This window comes from Schistocerca gregaria, chromosome 4 (genome assembly GCF_023897955.1).
Source record: "Schistocerca gregaria isolate iqSchGreg1 chromosome 4, iqSchGreg1.2, whole genome shotgun sequence".
Classification (NCBI taxonomy): Eukaryota; Metazoa; Arthropoda; class Insecta; order Orthoptera; family Acrididae; genus Schistocerca; species Schistocerca gregaria.
In genome coordinates, this window is record NC_064923.1 from 80,577,449 (window position 1) to 80,598,473 (window position 21,025).

Sequence of the window (21,025 nt, forward strand, 5' to 3'; positions counted from 1 at the left end):
GAAGCAAAAGTACTTCTGTTGTGAACTGTGTTAGAGATTATTAAATGACAATAAATTAATCAATTTTTACAGAGACTGAAACAATTATATTAAGAATTTATTGTAAATGATATGTTAATATTGAAAACCATGGAGAGTTTAAAAGTAAGATCTAATTATTTATTTTCAGATATAGAATGAAGTACATTTTTAATGCACTGTATTCAGACTAACATCTTTCAGCCAACAATGAGAATATTTATGTTTTTCCTGACTTAACTGGAATCTCATCATCAACTAATAACAATGTTAATTTTGAAAATTAGAAAAATCTGTGTTGTTAGCATAAATTTACTCCACAATATCAGGTTATCTCCAAAGAGTTGTCATAAACTTTTTCTCTGTAAATTCTGACTTTGTTTAAGCAATTTGCGCACACAACCAACACAGGTTTGCCCCAGTTTATTCACCAGAGGTATGTACATGATGCTTCTTGGATAAAGTGCAAGCAGCCTTATGTACACATTTCAAAGCAAAGTTCAGTCCATGCTGTAAAAAATTTCCACCTGTGACATGCAGTGTCTGCAATATAAACACCTTAGCCAAGCCAGCAGCACTCACACAGTGCACACCACAGATCATGTCATAACTGATTCAGAGCAGCTCTGTACCAACATATATATGTTGGATACTGGCTGACCCATCAGAGGGCTCTCCTGATGACAAGTGCTCTCTGGGTAATAGTGCCACAGTGATCAACAATAACATTGCATTGGCTATTCTATTTACATAGTGGCATCAGGCAGTGAAACTACATATGAAAATACTTTCAGTTTTATTTTTTGATGTGTGATCTAATAATGTTTATGGAGGATGATTGCAAAACATGTAGAAACATTGCTATTTTCTGCACTGACTGAGTATATCTGTGTCATGTTATACTGTTTTCACAATTTTGTCATGTAGGACACTTGCATTGGTCCAAATTTTGATTATCCCAATTTTGATTATCCTAATTTTGATTATCCTAAATGGTTTGCTGTCACTCTCAATACAGATATTTGGAGTGAATACTTTGCCAGATTAATTGTTATATACTTTATTCATTGGATACATAAACAAAATGACAGATTTCCATTGACACCAAGTGTCACATAAAACACTCTTAAAAGTCTTTGTTTATGTCTACCCAACCTATAAATCCCAAAAAGAAACTGAAAATATAACCATAAATGTAAGAGAAAATGTCCCAGACAACTCTTTGGAGTCTCACCCAACATAGCATATCATATTACTTTGATTTCAGAATGTTTTATCAATCTATTTGCAGAAAAAACTTAACATGGCTGAGTGTGTTTGCTGGTTCCATTCGACTGTATGATGACTCAGTGCCACTTATACCAATCTCTGAAGCCATTCTTCATGAACTTTACAACCAAAAACTCTTAGTTAATGACATTGCAGTCTTGAAGGTAAAATGAATAACTTTCTACACCTCAATTCTGTTGCACACTGAACATATCATTAGTAAATTAAATCAAAGTACAAGGTTATGAGTTACAGTGTAGCTTACACATTGTTCCAGTAATACAGAGTGAAAATAAACACAGGTTGGTAGCAGTTTTGTCTGAAATATTTGGTTACAGAACAATATTAAAATGTATGGTAGAGAGAAATTATATTTAACAGAACAGATAAGGCAAGAAATCTATGGAAATCATTTGTTTGAAGACTTAAAAGAGTAATGTAATATGTAATACGTGACAAGGCATTGAGGGTTATTTATTTGGCTGTAAGAGATTATACAGCAAACAGTTGTAGAGGCATACAAAGACTAGAGTATGTTAAACCAACTACTGAGGATGCTGTTAGGTAGATGTGCATATGACATGACTAGCACAATGTGAGATTGCTGTGGAACTCAAGTAAGTTCACACATTGTGTTCTGTAAATTGTGATGACTCATACTATCAATATACTACACAAGGTTTAGAAAGCAAAGGTATGAGTGTCACAAGTGTATATCTGTTCTACTCAAATATCAAATGTAAATTCATCTAAGGCAAAAGATTGTTCACATGCATGTATTTTACTCCTGTTCTGTTTCTAGGAATATTTTTAGTGAAACTGAAGGCCACAGATTTTGATGTCACAGAAACGTAGTCATGGATTGAGATAAAATATACAATTATATTGTCTTTGCCTAGCACTGGTTATGCTATGAGGCTTAATTGTGGTAATATGTACAAAAATCAAAGTAAAAATTGAACCCACTCTTGTACATCATAATGCATGGAAACTACATAATCCAAATTGGAAGCATAGCATCTCACTAATAAAAAACAGAATGAAAAAAATGAATTCCTTTTTGTAGCTGATACACTGCTCAAAATGTGATGTCAAAGCCTATAATTCACCCACAAAATAAGGATCCACCAGTTGTAAAAAGAATTCAACATATATGGCTCACAGGATGGTTCAGCAGAGACATTTTGGAAGAATATGAAAGGTTTCTTCATCCACCTATTTATGAATTCTTATAAGCAAACACAGAAGGGGAAATCATTAGTGAAATGAAAACCTTGATTGGATCTGCCAGTTGCCTCTACAAAACAGCAAGACTTGTAGTGAGTGGTATTGTCTCCAGAAGTGGCCTCAGTGATCCACATATGATGAGCAACTAATCAAAATGAATAATGTCAATTAATTCAAATTTTTCAGGAAAGGTGAAAAACTGATATCTACTAAATGATTCAATGGAACATACTGCTGTTTTCACAATCAGTTCCACATTACGTTATTGAATTCAATTCCACATTGCAACCGATCAAAATTTGATTAGGATGGCTATAAAATCAATATATGTTTTGATTGGTCACCTAGTACATTACATATTTTGATGGCTTTTCAGTATTAAATCTACATTAATTCACACAAACTTTAAAACCTGAAAATAATTATTAACTTGCATAATTTTCAGTTGCTTTACATTGATTATAAAACTTAGAACAACATAACATTAATATTTACTTGAAGGAATACAACAAAGCTTTAAATTACATAAAAAAGTGTACAATACAATAATTTGTTACAGGCAGAATAAACTAAATTTTGTCCATTCCTGCTTCGTCTTGTAAACAGTCACAATCAATACCTTCTGGAATGAAGCTGCTGCATGGAACCTCTAAAGTCCATTGAAAAAAAAAAAAAAAGTTGTTCTTCTTCTTTCCACTGTGTACCGATCTTAAAGTAAGCAGTTTCCTCACATCGTCCTTTTTCTCTTCCTTTGTCATGTTTGACAATGCTAGTATAGGTCTTTCAGTAGCAGAGAACATCTTATGTCCACATTTTACCAATGTTGTGAAACATTTAGAAGAGACCCCAAAGTAATAATGAATTTCCATTTTACATTTTATATCCTGATCACTGACGCTCTTCAGTTTTGACTTTTTCAAAATTATTCTCTTTACTTCATCGATACCATCTTACTTTTTTTCATTCCTTTGAGAGTTCTTTATACTTCTTAAACTCTCAGTCTTTTCCAATTACCCATGTCACTGCAACTTCATTATAGATCTGCACATACTTCTCTGGATTCAAAATTTCCGGAATTTGGTGCACTATTCTCTCAACTCATCCAAAGACCCTGTCTGCAGCTAAAAAAGAATGCTCTTGAACTGGAAAATATAGATACACATCCCTTATATGTAATGGAGAACTTTTCAGTAACCAGAATGAATCAGGTGTTGATTTTTATTCTGGCCACCACACCCATCAGCAAAAAATCTGAGAGATGTGGTAGTCTGGTCAAAGAATGTTTTAGAAAGAAAATCTGTGATGACTGCTGCAATTTCTTGTGGCCCTCTTCTAACCAGAGCTTCATTCCCTACATAGAAAACAGTGTGTGTGGTTTCTACATTTGTTACACAGAAACTATAAAATGCAATTTGTTGGGCACAATACGCCTCTCCAATATTCAGTTTTGGCAGAGGCTGAAAGTCAAATGCAAAGATTTCCCTTCCATGTGGTGACTGCTTCATTAATTTATGAACAGCATAGCTTTCAGCCTATGAGCATGAAGTTCAGTCACTAACTTCTTCTTTTGATTATCTACAACACTTTGAATTTCATGCTGCATTCTAAGGGAATATCTGCATCTGTCACTCACTGGGGAGACAAAACCCAAATTGAATTTGGAATTGAAAATTCTGGTGAAGAATGATTTTTTTAACTTTGAGATCAGTTGCTGTATAATTTTAAAAGCTTCTTTACATTTAATTCACATGAGAGATATACAGTCTTTGGCTTTTTTTCCTACTGTAATGACTTTCAGAGGCTTTCAGTTTTGATAAGAATTCTACCACATGATTTCTTTTAGTTTCATACTTTGCAATCTTATGAGCACCCCCTCTTTTATCTGTTAGTCCTCTTCCAGATGCAATTCCTTTCACGGTGTTATTCAATCTTGTCTGTCCAGTACCAAAGAGTTTCCAAAAAAATACAGCACATACAAGAATTTTCTCCCCCTCTGATTTCACCTGCAATTTACAAAAACCCATGTTAGCAAGTGACAGTTACTGACTTAACTTTGTGAAACAATGGCATTCTTTGTTTAGATTAGCACATCGGAACATTAACTGCAAGTGTTGCAGAGTCTGTTGGATCATTTCTTGTTTAGTATCAGTATAAAGATAAATTTAATTAAGAAGAATAAGTAAAATGAATAATAGTGTGAATCTGTATTAAATCCTCAGCTTACATGATATTTCACTGTGACAGCTGTGAAAGGACACAGATGAATAGTGTGACTGCAGGGACTTACCCCTTGTGTGCTTCCCGTGAGACCCACATTCCCAACTGTCCACAATCTACATATGTAATGTTCCTAATAAGTATTTGCCCATTCACTCATTATTTGGGCACACTAAGTGATGATTCTGTGCAGTCATGCTATACATCTGTGTCCTCAGTGGCTCAGATGGATAGAGATGGATAGAGCGTCTGCCATGTAAGCAGGAGATCCCGGGTTCAAGTCCTGGCCGAGGCACACATTTTCAGCCATCACCATCGAGGTTTGCCAACAACAGCTGTCGGCAGCTGAGGGTTTCAATTAATTATAATTTATTCTAAAGAAGCTGCATGGTCATCAATGGTATCTGTTCATTCGAGAACAGTTACTATCTTCATATATAGTTAAATGACTACTCGGCCATTGGCCTTCATCTGTGCGAATGTGGACAGGTTGCCCGAACTCTTACGGGAATCATCACCTTAGTGTGTGCAAGTAATGAGTGGATGGGCAAATATCTATTAGGAACATTACGTATGTAGATTGTGGACAATTGGGAATGTGGGTCTCACGGAAAGCATGCAAGGGATAAGTCCCTGCAATCACACTATTCATCTGTGTCCTCAGTGGCTCAGATGGATAGAGTGTCTGCCATGTAATCAGGAGATCCCAGGTTCGAGTCCCAGTCAGGGCACACATTTTCAGCTGCCTCATTGAGGTTTAGCAACAACACCTGTCGGCACCTTACGGTTTCAGTTAATTATCATTTAATAGTTCAGGAAGTTTGCTGCAAGTGCTACTCTGAGTTGAAGAGGTTGGCATAGGATGGAAATCCATGACAGGCAGCATCAGACCAGTCAGAAGACTGATGACACAAAGAACAGAGCACATTATTTTTGAAAAACAAAAAGAAAAGGAGTTTCATGGCTGTTCAACGAAGCATCACAGGAGTACCAGTTTCCACGTGACTCATTTCTCATGTCCATGAAGGCAACAAGATGACTTCACTGATATTCACATCCTGAATAATTGTGAAGAAAACCTGAGGCTTTAAATGTGCAAGTTTAATATACTGTTGCTGCAGCTTTATAAATGTGCTGTTGTAATACTACCACAAGACAATTATGGCAATGCCAAATTACTCTTACCACATCCATTTTTTCAGTCAGCCAATGATACACATTCCTCCAATAATTTATTATGATATGAAGTATACAGAATTTAAGTGATGACAAATATTGTTGGATCACAAAATGTATTATTTGCTTATAGAATTCTACCTTATTCAAACATAATTAATGTCTTAACACCTGAAACTTGAGTTACAGTGGTCGCATGGCACTCAATGATATTAATTTAATTTTTTATATTCTTCTAAATTCTTTTATTCATATAAATGTTAATATTCATTTTCTTTACTTGGTAGTTGTCTGAACCACTTTCTCTTGGCCAAAGGATACAGCCAACAACACTTCCAATGGAATTCCAGATGACATCTGTGGGCACATCTGCCACACTCATTGGATGGGGGAGATCTCATGTAAGTAAACTATGTCTACATCTAAACATAGTAAACCACTAGGACGTGTATAACAGAGGATACTTCCCATTGTACAACATATTATAGTTGCTTCTCAAAAAAAGAATGTCAGCCTATGTGCATATTGTAATTAGTCTAATCTTGTCTTTGTAGTACCTCCAGGTGTGATATGTAGAGGGCAGTAATATGTTCATAGAGTCCTCACTTAATACTGATTCTTCAAAATTCCTAGGTAGGCTTTCACGGGGTAGCATGCAACTATCTTCAAGACATCTGCCAGTTCAGATGTTTTTAATATTTCTATGGTGCTCTCCCATGATTCAGACAAAGCTGTGATTATGTGTGCTGCCCTTCTTTGTACATGTTCAATATCCCATTTTAGTCCTGTTTGGTATGGGTTGCACACACCTGGACAGTATTCTAAGATGGGACAGACTGGTTTATTGTAAGCTGTCCCCTTTGTAGACCATCTGCGTTTTCCCAGTATCTGACCAGTAAACCAAAGTTTGCCACCTGGTTTACCTTCAACTGGGTCCATGTGATCTTTTCATTTAATGAGCTTTAAAATTTAAAATTCAGTAAGTCAATCTTGTTCACTTTAGATATTTACTATTGTTGGCAACAGGTTTCATTCCGCAATTTAGACCTTCTGCAGGCTGCAGGCACCATGATGACTACTAGCTGTGGTGGACAGAGCAAGATCTGTAAAAACAATGATATTAACTGAGAAGTTGAGAGTAAGTCTCTGTCAAAATCTGATATAAATGTCTTCTGTCCCAGTGTGACAATTGTGGAAGTGATGAAGACATGTGACATTCATATGGGCTCTTAGGATATACAATGGTTTTCAGTCCTGTGATGATCGGAAAATGACCACTTGTGCTGTCTTGTACAAAAAGCTGTCCATAGCTGGTAACCATTGATACTGTGGCATTTTTACAGCAAGTAAAGTGCTTATTCTTCCTTTGATGAGCACATGCAGCTACTGTTGTCCATTTTTGGAGTTTGGGTAATGACATGGGTTTGTGCGTTGCCTGGCAGTGTCACTAAAGTGTCTGTGATACCAACAATAGTTGGAGATTTCTCATTTATAATTGCAGGAAGCACAAAGTGTTCTATCATCTGTATGTTTCTCCAGCTTGGCATTCACTCTTGCAAGTTCATTGACCATTTCACTGACAGATGGCTCTGTCTGTGTCACTAGCTGGTGCGGTGGAGCAAAGTCCAGTTTTGGACTGCCTGGCATGGGAAGTGCAGGAATGTGCAATTAAAATCCTCCCACCGTAACCTCTCTAATCAACACACACAAATTTCCATCCTTACAAGCGACAGCAATGACCTCTATTTTTTGCACCATATAATCAGTTGGGAGGTCCACAAAAGTGACACAATCATTCTAATATTTTCAGGCAGTCTATATAGCTGAAAGACCTGCAGTGATTGTTCTGATGGTACTTCATTGCCAGCCAATGAGCACAATGATCAAAGTTTTTGAGGAGGGGAACTACTGATACACGTTTCACTTTCAATAATTGTATGTAGGTGCAACTCAGGAGAAAGCACAAAATGTTACAGCAAGGTATTTTTAAGAGCTAAATTAGACTGCTGTTTACTACACTCTTGGATATAAAATCAGGCCAATGGGCAGGCGGCCACAGACCCTTAGTCCATGCAGATTGTGAGTTGGTACAAATATCCTGGCGACACTGTTAAATATTCTAAGTCCAGCCATCTGCATGATTTGGCAACACTGTAGGTCACAGCACTAATTGGAGGAAGTCTTGTCTCTAATTCGAATTTGTAATGGCTGTGGCCATTGTTTAGCGGTAAAGCACATGGTGTCTGAATGTGAGTCCTGGTGACTGTGATCACTTGCTGCTTAATGTTTTATAGTGCTTTTTGTCTGAATGTTTATGTCATGACTGTATGTTTATGTCATGAGTGAAATCATAATGCATTTACAATGTATTTCAAACTCTGACTCATGGTAATAACAGTTGTACTCAATTACGGTTTTGTGACAGAATGCTTTGCAAACTGTCTGCCTCCAAACACTATGTGCATCAGTGCTGTCTGGGATCCATTGCCGGCCGCGGTGGTCTCGCGGTTCTAGGCGCTCAGTCCGGAACCACGCGACTGCTACGTACGCAGGTTTGAATCCTGCCTCGGGCATGGATGTGTGTGATGTCCTTAGGTTAGTTAGGTTTAAGTAGTTCTAAGTTCTAGGGGACTGATGACCACAGATGTTAAGTCCCATAGTGCTCAGAGCCATTTGAACCATTCTTTGGGATCCATTCATTAGCTGCTGCCCGTGGTTGCTGCAGTGGCGCTGCACTTCCTTGCCCCATGTGAAAGGCACCTGCTGTTACTCATCACTTCGGAGAGTGTAAAATGCTTTACTGTTGTTGAGTGATGCTCCACAGAAAAGTCTATGTCTCATTCCGCACTCAATACCAACATAGGCAGATGACCTGTTTTAATATGATGACATTTCTGTTATCCTAATATGTAAGACATGAGTGTAGCACAAAATAATTTTTATAGTTTGTGATTTAATTAAAATACCTCACAAGATTGTTTAATGATATTAATGCTTTATATGTCACTTTTTTTCCTTAGAGGCATTTCTTCATGCAATTATTTTGTCAGGAATTCATCTATTCCTGTCAAGCCACAGTGAATAGTGTTGGTGCGCAGCATTTTATCGCCGTTGTTTGATTTCTTACTTTAAAATTCTGCAAATACTGTACAGCACATGATCTACAGCAATGCAGACACACTGAAGATTTTGAGTACCACAGGTGGACTCATGGAGAACTTAAAACTAATTGAAAGTAACATTTAAGATATTCAGTTAGCTTTAAACCAACAAATCTGCCAATATTCGAAGCCATGAAGAATGAAAAAAATTGCTAATGTCAGTGTCAGCATATGTCTCGCTGCTACTACAAAAACTTAGCACAGAGCAATTATATTAATCTGGAAGTTCACTTTAAAACTATTCCCCTTGATATGTGGGTTTTATGTGATGGACAAAACTCTAACTAGCACCATTGACAGTTGATTATCATCAGTGACATCAGTATACTAATGGGGCTTGATATTCTGGAAAGAGACGTCTATGGCCATTAAAACAGTTTAGAGAGTCTAGAGTGTGAGAAGGTATAATGTGTAAAGGTTTTCTTTCGATTTTGTTAAAGGATTTCTTCTAGAAATTTTTGACTCAGTGAAATAAAATGGAAAAAGAAGAACTTTGAGTGCCCTTGTACCCTTCACAATTTGAACTTACAACCCACACCACCCATTGCATTGAAATATATAAGAACCATAGCAGCATCACTCTCATACCATATAATCAGTCGCTGCACCCAATAAAGCATCATCAAATAGAAGAACAGTTGTGGCTCACATAAAGCATAGAATGTCTCACCTTACGAATTCAGCTATTGCTATTTTGGTAGATTTACCCTTTCTGAATCCATGTTGTTCATCATTGAAAATATTGCATGTTTGTGTAAAATCTTATATTCTGTCTTTTATTATGGTTTCTATTGCTTTAGAGAGTACAGACGTAGTAGTTATAGGTCTGTAATTTCCTGGGTCTTTTTTGCAGCCTCCTTTACATGTAGAAATTACTTTACTCTTTTCAGGCACACAGGAAATATTCCTTTTCCTATAGATAAGTTTATTAGGCAGGCTAATGGCTTTACTACCTGCTGTAAATGGCATTTAATTAGTTTAGTGGATATACCATCTAATCCCCCAGTGTTTTTTATTTTTAGACTATGTATTATTTTTACAATTTCTGATTCATTAATTGGAGTCAGGAATAAGCATTTTATCTCAAATGGAATGTTTATTGTGTTTATTTTGAAGTATTATTTTAAGTTATTAATTTTCCACAACTTCAATATAATGTCTGTTTAAAGTATTGCTGACTTTTGTGCATCCCTGAGTTCCCTCTCATTTACCTCAAGTTTTATGTTATCAGTGTTTTACACACCCGTGCCTTTCCTCTCTTCATTTATGAGAGACCATATGGTTTTAGTGATATTTGTTGAGGTTGTCACCTTGTTTTCATAACATATCAATTCAGTTTCTTTTATTAATTTGGTGTATGTTTTTCTCTTTTCCCTATATGCATCCCTGTTTTCTTGTGTTGGCCTTAACCTCATTAGCACAAAATAGGGATAGAAAAGTTCTTGTGAGCAAAGGAATAATGATAATAGCAGTAATGGTAGTAAACTAATAATGAATGGCTTTTATTGCATTTCAGAAGAAGGTTGATGACTAAACATAAATATCGATAAAAACTGGCTGATCTTTAGTTGGAACAAAACAGATATTTTCTTTGCATTTTGTTATCAAACTCTGTCCAGATTGTCTGCAGAGATAAAGGGAAATAAGTGAAGTGTTACACATCGGTAATCCAATGAGGTTTGAACCACTAACTAACTTTGCCTATGATTATGAAACTATGCTGGCACCATGGTGGTATTGTGACATGGCTGCATTATATTCTCAGCCACTGCTCTGGTGGTAGTTAATACAGACAAGGCACAACACAAAATAAAGAACCAGTAGCATCTTAAGCATGGATTGACGTTCCAAGAGTAAAAAAATTAATTTTTTTTATCTTGATGTCTTATAAATGGGATGACAATATGAGATTTAAAACAAATCTGATTTATTGTCTGATCTCAGTTGCACATTTTTGAAGATTGTGTAACTGAGACTGATGATTATGTGAGACTCGTTTTAAATATCAATACCGCTGCTGTTCTCTGACGATAAACATAGTGGCAATAGTGACTAATCAGATTACTTCATCAGTATGTAAAGAGAGTATTACAAGACTTTAGCACACTTTACCACCAATACTGAAAGTGAGAGAATGATCACAAGGGTGCCACACATCATCAGCAGTATTTCCAAGTCACATCTGCATTAGCACTATGAAGAACTTCATGAACAGCTCAGACCATCCTGACTGCTATCCACAGCCTCATCCAGGCAGCTCTCAGTGGAGCTGTGCTACCAGACACTGATCTAAAGGAAGGCTGCAGATCGGCAGCAGACTACACTGTCAGAAAATACAAATGAATTGTAAACTTATCCTGCTTGGTTTGCTGTAAAAGCTTATTTTAACAGATTTAAAATTGAGTGCATAACAAGCATGTCCAAAATGTCGAGAAACAGTAAGATGCTTTGGACGGTTAACTTCAAATGATCTGTATTATGTCTGGTAATGTGTAATATATGACTAGGTCAGGAGTGCCACCAAAATGTGGAGATATTATAATATGCTAACACGGAATGTTACTCTCTTTGACAGACAGTTTTTGTGGTGGGTGATTCGACGTTGCCTTCCTATATTGATGTTCATTCAGGACAATCATGGTTTACTGTTGGACTTTTGTGTGTGGATTCTGCATTATGTTCCAGTGATGGTGGTCTGAAAAGTTTTCCACCTCACGATGTAACTGCATATAGGACATTCATGGTTACCCAATTGGAAGTTACTACCCCATACTGAAGCATCTTATAATTTTCTTATACATCAACCATTGCACGTAATGACTTGTCGTACATGTAAATTGTCAAAGTATGATTCGTTGTCTGTATATCTAATACAGCAATGCTACAGAATAATAAATCAGATTGTGGATTCAGAAGAACAATTGTAATGTATGACTCCTGAAGTAGAAATTTTTTTTTCAATAAATAAATAAAAATAAGCAACCAGGAGGCTTACGGAAATGTGCAAGTGTACACTCTCCTGCATTTTTTCACTGCTAGGTCTACAACAGATAATGGTCCCTCACAAGCTTGTTCAATGCTTCCATAATATTTTCTGTCGTGTTTGATACCAAGATGCTGAACAAAATACAGATTTGTGTCACTGACAATTACTGCATATCTTTTCAGAGACACTCACATGTCTTGTTGGCAGTGTAACATTGTAGTTGCAAAGCAGAGGACCCTGGCATCTCCTACAAGGTGCTAGGACCCATATGAGATGAGGGTTTCTTAAGATTCACATCTGACTTTTGATGTGACAGTTGGCAGCTCAGTTAAAGTAGTAGTGAAAAGTCTGCATCATCAGACGGATTTTCATGTCATGTGTGTGTTATTTTACACTTTGGGGTAACCTGTGAGACTGTCTTCAATAGTCACAGGCTCCTTTTTTTAAATAATACAACAGTGATAGGTAAGGGTGAAATGGAATTAATAAGATACACCAGCTGCAGCAAATTTGGAACTATATCAAAAGAAGCTAACATTTTAGAAAGTGACTGTTCTGGCACAATGACAAGTGCTGGCACAACGATGAAGAATGGAAGAGGAGAGAGGGCTGTGAGACAACATCAGCCAATAGTATGCTGACTAGGATGACACCAAAACAGGAATGGCATCCACACAAAGAGAATATACATGCCGCTCAGCCTGGCAGTGGGCGTAGTGGATGACGAGCTGTCTTACAAATGCTACAGCAGTGACTTATGATCTGAATTGTTTTGCTTGCATTGAAACTGTATATACCAAAGGACATTGATTATTTGCGTGTAACCATTTGCTTGCAACACATTTTTGTGAATACACATTATTTGCGCGTAGCCATTTGCTTGCGACACATTTTTGTGAATACACAGAGTTAAGTGTTGTCAATTTAACTTATTGTAATAAACTCCATTAATACTATCTGCTTGAATTGTTGTTTTATATGTGCATATCACTATCCCATGACTTTTGTCCCTCAGAATATGACTGATCACACCAAAGACACTGTGATTATAGTGGGTGGGCCATGTAATGATACTGACAGAGATCCTGGGTACAGTATAAAGTGTGAACTGGCGAAGATTGCATCAGCGTCAAAGTATAGTAGTGTTGAGTTTGTATCTGTTTAAGGGCACCATGGCCGACCTCATTTGAACTCTTCTGTCAAGAGAATGAATTTGGAGTTGGAACAGCTGTTTGTCGCGTGCAGGGTCACACATTGATGTGGCTCCTGCTGATTCTCTCAGTAGGTGGGATTATACTAGGCATGGTCTTCATCTCAACAGGAAACGGAAGGGTAAATTGGCTGGGAAAATACCTCAGTCAATGTGAAATGTCAGCTATCTTTATTGCCATCAAAATATTTGAGGACTGAGAAATAAAATTAATGAATTAATTATCTGCATAGATGAATTAGAGACCTCAAACCTAGCTGATATAATCTGCCTCTCTGAACATTGTGTGACTACTGGTATAGAACTTTTAAGAGTTACAGGATTTAGGTTAGCATATCACTTTTGTAGAGCAAAAATGGAGAATGGAAGAGTTGCCACATTCATCAGGAACTGTCATAAATTTAAGAACATAGACATTCATAAATTTTGCCTGGAACAGCATATGGAACATAAGTAGAATTTCACAAAAAATCCTTCATAATATTAAATGTATATAGAGCACCTACAGGTAACTTTAATCTGTTCATAACCCACCTTGAAGCTGTACTGGCCCATTTAACAACCAAAAACAAAGAAATAGTGGTTGCTGGTGATCTCGGTGTAGATTTCCTTAAAGACTGGCCCAATAAGAACCGATTTGAGTTAGTAACACTATCATTCAACTTAATTCCCACTGTGAAGTTCCCCACTAGGCATGCCATTGCTCACAAACAGCCATTGACAATATATTTATAGAAAAGTCCAATGAACAAAACTATATTACAAAACAAATAGTCAATGGCCTCTCAGACCATGAAATGCAGTTCCTTCTGTTAAATTTTAATACTGAATACGATATAAAATCTGTTAAATCTGAGCTCAAGAGGGTAATCAATAAACCAAAAATTGATTATTTTAGGACACTCCTCAGAGACATTCAATGGAGAGATGTTTACAGTGCTCATGGCATGAATGAAAAATATAACACTTTCACTAATAAAGTGATTACCTTATTTGAACACTGTTTTTCCCAAAACTAACCAAGGTTAGAGCAAAGTCTACAAAGCAGCCAAGGAATAGAGGTATCTCATATAAAAAAAAGAAAAGAAAACAGTATCTGTCAATCCGAAACAGTTCTGATGATGATGCCATAGCACATTACAAGAAATACTGCAAAATATTAAAGACTGTAATACTGGCATCAAAGCAAATATATTACAAGGAAAATATAGTCATATCAGATAACAAAATAAATACAATGTGGTATATACTGAAGGAGGAGAGCAGTAGAACCAGACATGAAGAGGGACAAACAGCGTTAAGAGTAAATGATACATTGGTGACAGATGTGTATAGTGTTGCAGAACTTTTTAAAAAACATTTTATAACTGTTACTGAAAAGATGAGGTTGTCAGGTTCTGTAGATAGAAAACCTCAGACCAGACATTTCAAGTAACTTCCATAATATGAATTTGACCCTCACTACCCCAGCAGAAGTAAAGTCCATGATAAAATCTTTAAAATCAAAAGCATCTAGTGGGTATGATGAAATATCAACAAAGTTAAGTAAAGAATGTGATTCTGAGTTATGTAACATATTAAGCTATCTGTATAACCAATAGTTTATCAGTGGAATAGTTCCTGAATGGTTGAAATATGCTGAAGTTAAGCCACTGTTTACAAAGGGAGATAAAGAAATAGTCTCTAATTTCCATCCAATTTCACGTTTGTCAGAATTCCCAAAATTTTAGAAAAGGTAATGTACTATCAGTTTTATAAACATCTTATCACAAATAACATACTGTCAAAGTCGCAGTTTGAATTTCTAAAGGGTTCTGATACTGAGAAAGCTATCTCCACTTACAGTTAAAATATACTTAATTCATAAGACAAAAATTGCAGGCAACTGGTATATTTTGTGATCAGTCAAAGGCATTTGACTGTGTAAATCACAATATCCTTTTAAGTATGATGTAAATAAAACAGAAAGAAACTTCCACATGGGAAAAATATATTAAAAACAAAGATTCCAAGACTTACCAAGCGGGAAAGCGCCGGCAGACAGGCACATGAACAAAACACACAAACACACACACAGAATTACGAGCTTTCGCAACTGGCAGTTGCTTCATCAGGAAAGAGGGAAGGAGAGGGAAAAATGAAAGGACGTGGGTTTTAAGGGAGAGGGTAAGGAGTCATTCCAATCCCGGGAGCGGAAAGACTTCCCTTAGGGGAAAAAAAGGACAGGTGTACACTCGCACACACACACACACACATATCCATCCGCACATACACAGACGCAAGCAGACATATTTAAAGGCAAAGAGTAAGGGCAGAGATGTCAGTCGAGGCGGAAGTACAGAGGCAAAGAAGTTGTTGAAAGACAGGTGAGGTATGAGCGGCGGCAATTAATATTAGCGGAGGTTGAGGCCTGGCGGATATCGAGAAGAGAGGATATACTGAAGGGCGAGTTCCCATCTCCGGAGTTCGGATAGGTTGATGTTGGTGGGAAGTATCCAGATAACTCGGACGGTGTAACACTGTGCCAAGATGTGCTGGCCGTGCATCAAGGCATGTTTAGCCACAGGGTGATCCTCATTACCAACAAACACTGTCTGCCTGTGTCCATTCATGCGAATGGACAGTTTGTTGCTGGTCATTCCCACATAGAAAGCATCACAGTGCAGGCAGGTCAGTTGGTAAATCACGTGGGTGCTTTCACATGTGGCTCTCCCTTTGATCGTGTACACCTTCCGGGTTACAGGACTGGAGTAGGTGGTGGTGGGAGGGTGCATAGGACAGGTTTTACACCGGGGGCGGTTGCAAGGGTAGGAGCCAGAGGGTAGGGAGCTTTCCCGCTTGGTAAGTCTTGGAATCTTTGTTTTTAATATATCCTTTTAAGTAAATTAGAATATTATGGTGTAACAGGAAATGCTGCAAAATGGTTCAAATCTTATATCTTGGCAGTAAACAAAGTGTGTTATTAGGAAAGAGACATGTATTAAGCTATCAGGCATCATCCAACTGGGAACTAATTACATGTGGGGTCCCACAATGTTCCATCTATGGGCCCTTACTTCCTCTTGTGTATGTCAATGACCTTTCATCACTAACATTACCAGATATTAAGTTTGTTTTGTTTGCCAATGATACAAACATTGCAATAAGTAGCAAATCAAGTGTAGTCTTAGAAAGGTTGACTAATAAAATATTTGTGGACATTATTTGCTGGTTCTAGCCAATTCTCTGTCACTAAATTTTGAAAAAGCACACTAAATGCAGTTCAGAACTAGTAAAGGGGTGTCCCATGAGCATATGCCTAATGTACAATGACAAGCAGGTAGAAGAAGTGGACAGTGTTAAATTCTTGGGATTACAGCTTGATAATAAATTATTCAACTGGGAGGAGCACACTGCAGAACTGCTTAAGCATCTTAACAAAATCTCTATTTGCAATGCCAATTGTGTCAGACATAGGGGATATAAAAATAAAAAATCTGGAAACTGTGCTTACTTCCATTCCATAATGTCATATGGGACTATTTTCTGGGGCAATTCATCATGCCAAGCTAGAGTTTTTCAGGCACAAAAACATGCAATAAGAGTTATATGTGGTGTGAAATCAAGAGCATCCTGCAGAAGCCTGTTCAGAGAACTAGGGGTACTAACTACTGATTCCCAATATATTTATTCCTTAATGAAATTTGTCATTAAAAATATATCACTTTTTCAAACCAACAGCCCAATTCATGGAATCAATACTAGAAATAAGATTGATTCTTTGATATAGTGTTAAAAAAAGGTAAATCTAATCTAATCTAATCTCTAATCTATCAATTCGAGAAAACAGCTTCCTAGGCACTCTATATTAGATGAGGGGACATGATATTTTTTCAACTGCTAGTTGCTCTGCACAGCGATTCAAAAATAAAGGATGATTTCTGATGAAGGCCATGATGACAACAATCCATAGAATAAAACTCTCTGTGTGGTAACAATGCATTTCTGGAAATAGACTATTTGGGGGAGACATACACAACTGCTGCCTGTGATAATGTTTAAAATGCATGCTGGCATTGGGATCCGCTCAATGTGGAAGAATACTAAAAATGTACATTTGCCTGCTTCAGATAACATGAGTTTTATGTCATAAGGAGCAGGAATGATTTGTATGTTTCAAGGAAAATTCATACGCCTATGAAAACTTTCAAGTCTGCTAGCATCCGGAACGTTTCTTTTTTTTGTTCTGAGTAGGCTCTATATGAATTAGAGTATATTGTTGCTGTGGTCTTCAGTCCTGAGACTGGTTTGATGCAGCTCTCCATGCTACTCTATCCTGTGCAAGCTTCTTGATCTCCCAGTACTTACTGCAACCTACATCCTTCTGAATCTGCTTAGTGTATTCATCTCTTGGTCTCCCTCTATGATTTTTAAACTCCACTCTGCCCTCCTATACTAAATTAGTGATCCCTTGATGCCTCAGAACATGTCCTACCAACTGTCCCTTCTTCTTGTCAAGCTGCACCACAAACTCCCCAATTCTATTCAATACCTCCTCATTAGTTATGTGATCTACCCATCTAATCTTCAGCGTTCTTGTGTAGCACCACATTTCGAAAGATTCTATTCTCTTCTTGTACAAACTATTTACTGTCCATGTTTCACTTCCATACATGGCTACACTCCATACAAATACTTTCAGAAATGACTTCCTGACACTTAAATCTATACTTGATGTTAACAAATTTCTCTTCATCAGAAACGCTTTCCTGGCCATTGCGTCTACATTTTATATCCTCTCTACTTCGACCATCATCAGTTATTTTGCTCCCCAAACAGCAAAACTCCTTTTTTTTTACTACATTCCATTATTCTCATTTTGCTTTTGTTGATGTTCATCTTATATCCTCCTTTCAAGACACTGTCCATTCTGTTCAACTGCTCTTCCAAGTCGTTTGCTGTCTCTGACAGAATTACAATGTCATCGGTGAACCTCAAAGTTTTTATTTCTTCTCCATGGATTTTAATACCTACTCCAATTTTTTCTTTTGTTTCCTTTACTGCTTGCTCAATATACAGATTGAATAACATCGGGGAGAGGCTACAATCCTATCTTACTCCCTTCCCAAGCAATGCTTCCCTTCATGCCCCTCAACTCTTATAACTGCCATCTGGTTTCTGTACAAATTCTAAATAGCCTTTCGCTCCCTGTATTTTACCCCTGCCACCTTTTAAAATTTGAAAGAGAGTATTCCAGTCAACATTGTCAAAAGCTTTCTCTAAGTCTACAAATGCTGGAAACGTAGGTTTCCCTTTCCTTAATCTTTCTTCTAAGATAAGTCATAAGGTCAGTATTGCCTCATGTGTTCCAATATTTCTACATAAACCAAACTGATCTTCCCCGAGGTCGGCTTCTATGGTTTTTCCATTCATCTGTAAAAAGTTCACGTTAGTATTATGCAGCTGTGATGGTTCGGTAATTTACACATCTGTCAACACCTGCTTTCTTTGGGATTGGAATTATTATATTCTCCTTGAAGTTTGAGGGTATTTAGCCTGTCTCATACATCTTGCTCACCAGATGGTAGAGTTTTGTCAGGACTGGCTCTCCCAAGGCCGTCAGTAGTTCTAATGGAATGTTGTCTACTCCCAGAGCCTTGTTTCAACTCAGGCCTTTCAGTGCTCTGTCAAACTCTTCACGCAGTATCCTATCTCCCATTTCGTCTTCATTTATATCCTGAAATCACTCACATCCATGCCGAGGCAAGGTTCGAACCTGCAGTCCCACGGTTCCGGACTGCAGCGCCTAGAACTGCACGGCCACCACGGCCGGCTTACAGTTCATAACCAATAGATTGTGATCAGAGTCCACATCTGCCTCTGGAAATGTCTTACAATTTAATGCCTGGTTCCTAAATCTCCATTATATAATCTATCTGATACCTTTTAGTGTCTCTAGGATTCTTCCATATATACAACTTTCTTTTATGATTCTTGAACCAAGTGTTAGCTATGCTTAAGTTATGCTCTATGCAAAATTCTACCAGGTAGCTTCCTCTTTCATTCATTACCCCCAATCCATATTCATCTGCTATGTTTCCTTCTCTCTCCTTCCCTACTCTTGAATTCCAGTCACTCATGACTATTAAATTTTCGTCTCCCTTCACTACCTGAATAATTTCTTTTATCTCATCATACATTTCATTAATTTCTTCATTATCTGCAGAGCTAGTTGGCATATAAATTTTTACTACTGTAGTAGACGTGGGCTTCGTATCTATCTTTGGCCACAATAATGCGTTGACTATGCTGTTTGTAGTAGCTTATCTACAATCCTATTTTTTAATTCATTATTAAACCTACACCTGCATTACCCCAATTTGATTTTGTATTTATAACCCTGTATTCACCTTCTAACAACCCTACCATAACAAAGGTCAAACTTTAACAACGATTGTGGTGTTGCTCACACTGCTAAATACTGTATTTTCGGGCAACAACAGTCATATTATGTGGCAGGTGTCATTAGAGCACAGTTAATAAAGTCATTTCATGCAATAATCAAAAAACTAGGCACTCATCTTTTTGTGTTTCCCACGCTAGTCTTGTATTATCATGGCTCAATCATTGAAAATCTAGGTGGTTATGATTGCAAGCTCGGATGCATAGATGCCTAGGTTTTATTCTGCTATATTCAAAAGTTTTGTAGATGCACTTCACAAATCATTCTTGAAGATTACACTTTTGTTGGACAATGGTGATGTAAAAAAAGTAATCAGCACTCAGAATTTTAAGTTACACTTCCTTGTAATTGCTTTTATTGCAATATAATGTGACACACAAACATCACTCCACAATATAAAACGTACTTGAAAACATCTTCCTCACAGTCACTGTTAAAGTTCACATTTTATAAGCAGACTACAATATGCGTCTTTCCTACATGACGTACAAGACTTGACTTTTTCAAGGTCCGACTCTCTAACAACTTAACAACTAACTAACTATTGCTTACGCGTCCAAATTTCACAGTTACAAGTACGTCAAAGATCATAGTGACAAAAAAAGAATGCACATAAGAATAATATCATTGCAATATAAACATATCAATGTATTACAAATAAAATCAAACTGAATGTTGTCTCAGAAATATGTTTACTACTTTACAGAAACACAGTAGAATATTACTGGTATCGAGAGGTTCAGGGGAGGTGCCATAATGGCTGCTGCTCAGGCCAACATAATTTCCAGTCATCAAAATCAGGTCTTAATCTTCTGAACAGAATCCCTTTGTGTACCTTATAATAATCATCTCTACCTTTTGCTTAACTCCCAAATAACTTTTTACCAATTTCCAATTTTCATCATGATTTTGTTGTCTCCTAAAGTCATTACAAATGTTTCTCCATCCTCTTTTATCCCCTTCAAATACATAATTTTGAAATTATTGTCATCAATGCCCGTTTTATTATAAAAATTTTGCCCAATAGGTGACCTAGAAAGTGCATCAGCAATAACATTTTCCTTCCCCTTAATATATTTAATTTCATAATCAAATTGTTGTAAAAATAATGCCCATCTGGTAATTCTACTATGATAAAGCCTACACTCCTGTAAGTAACTTAGTGCTTTGTGGTCAGAGTAAACAATCGCTTTGTGTCCAAGAAGATAATTTTTAAATTTGTTGAAAGCCCAATGTATAGCCAAAAGTTCTTTTTCAGTCACAGTGTGAGTCTTTTCATACTTTTGTAATACTCTACTAGCAAATGCAATGGAATGGTG

At 37.0% G+C, this 21,025-nt stretch overlaps 1 protein-coding gene across 1 annotated transcript in view; it reads left to right on the top strand.

Moving 5' to 3' along the window:
• LOC126268224 (chymotrypsin-2-like) overlaps positions 1 to 21,025 on the top strand; it is a 210,012-nt gene that overhangs the window by 79,036 nt on the left and 109,951 nt on the right. The window contains exons 4-5 of the mRNA XM_049973859.1: positions 1,310 to 1,451; positions 6,195 to 6,308. Of these exons, the coding sequence (XP_049829816.1) occupies positions 1,310 to 1,451; positions 6,195 to 6,308 (256 nt within the window). The remainder of the gene's footprint in view (positions 1 to 1,309; positions 1,452 to 6,194; positions 6,309 to 21,025) is intronic.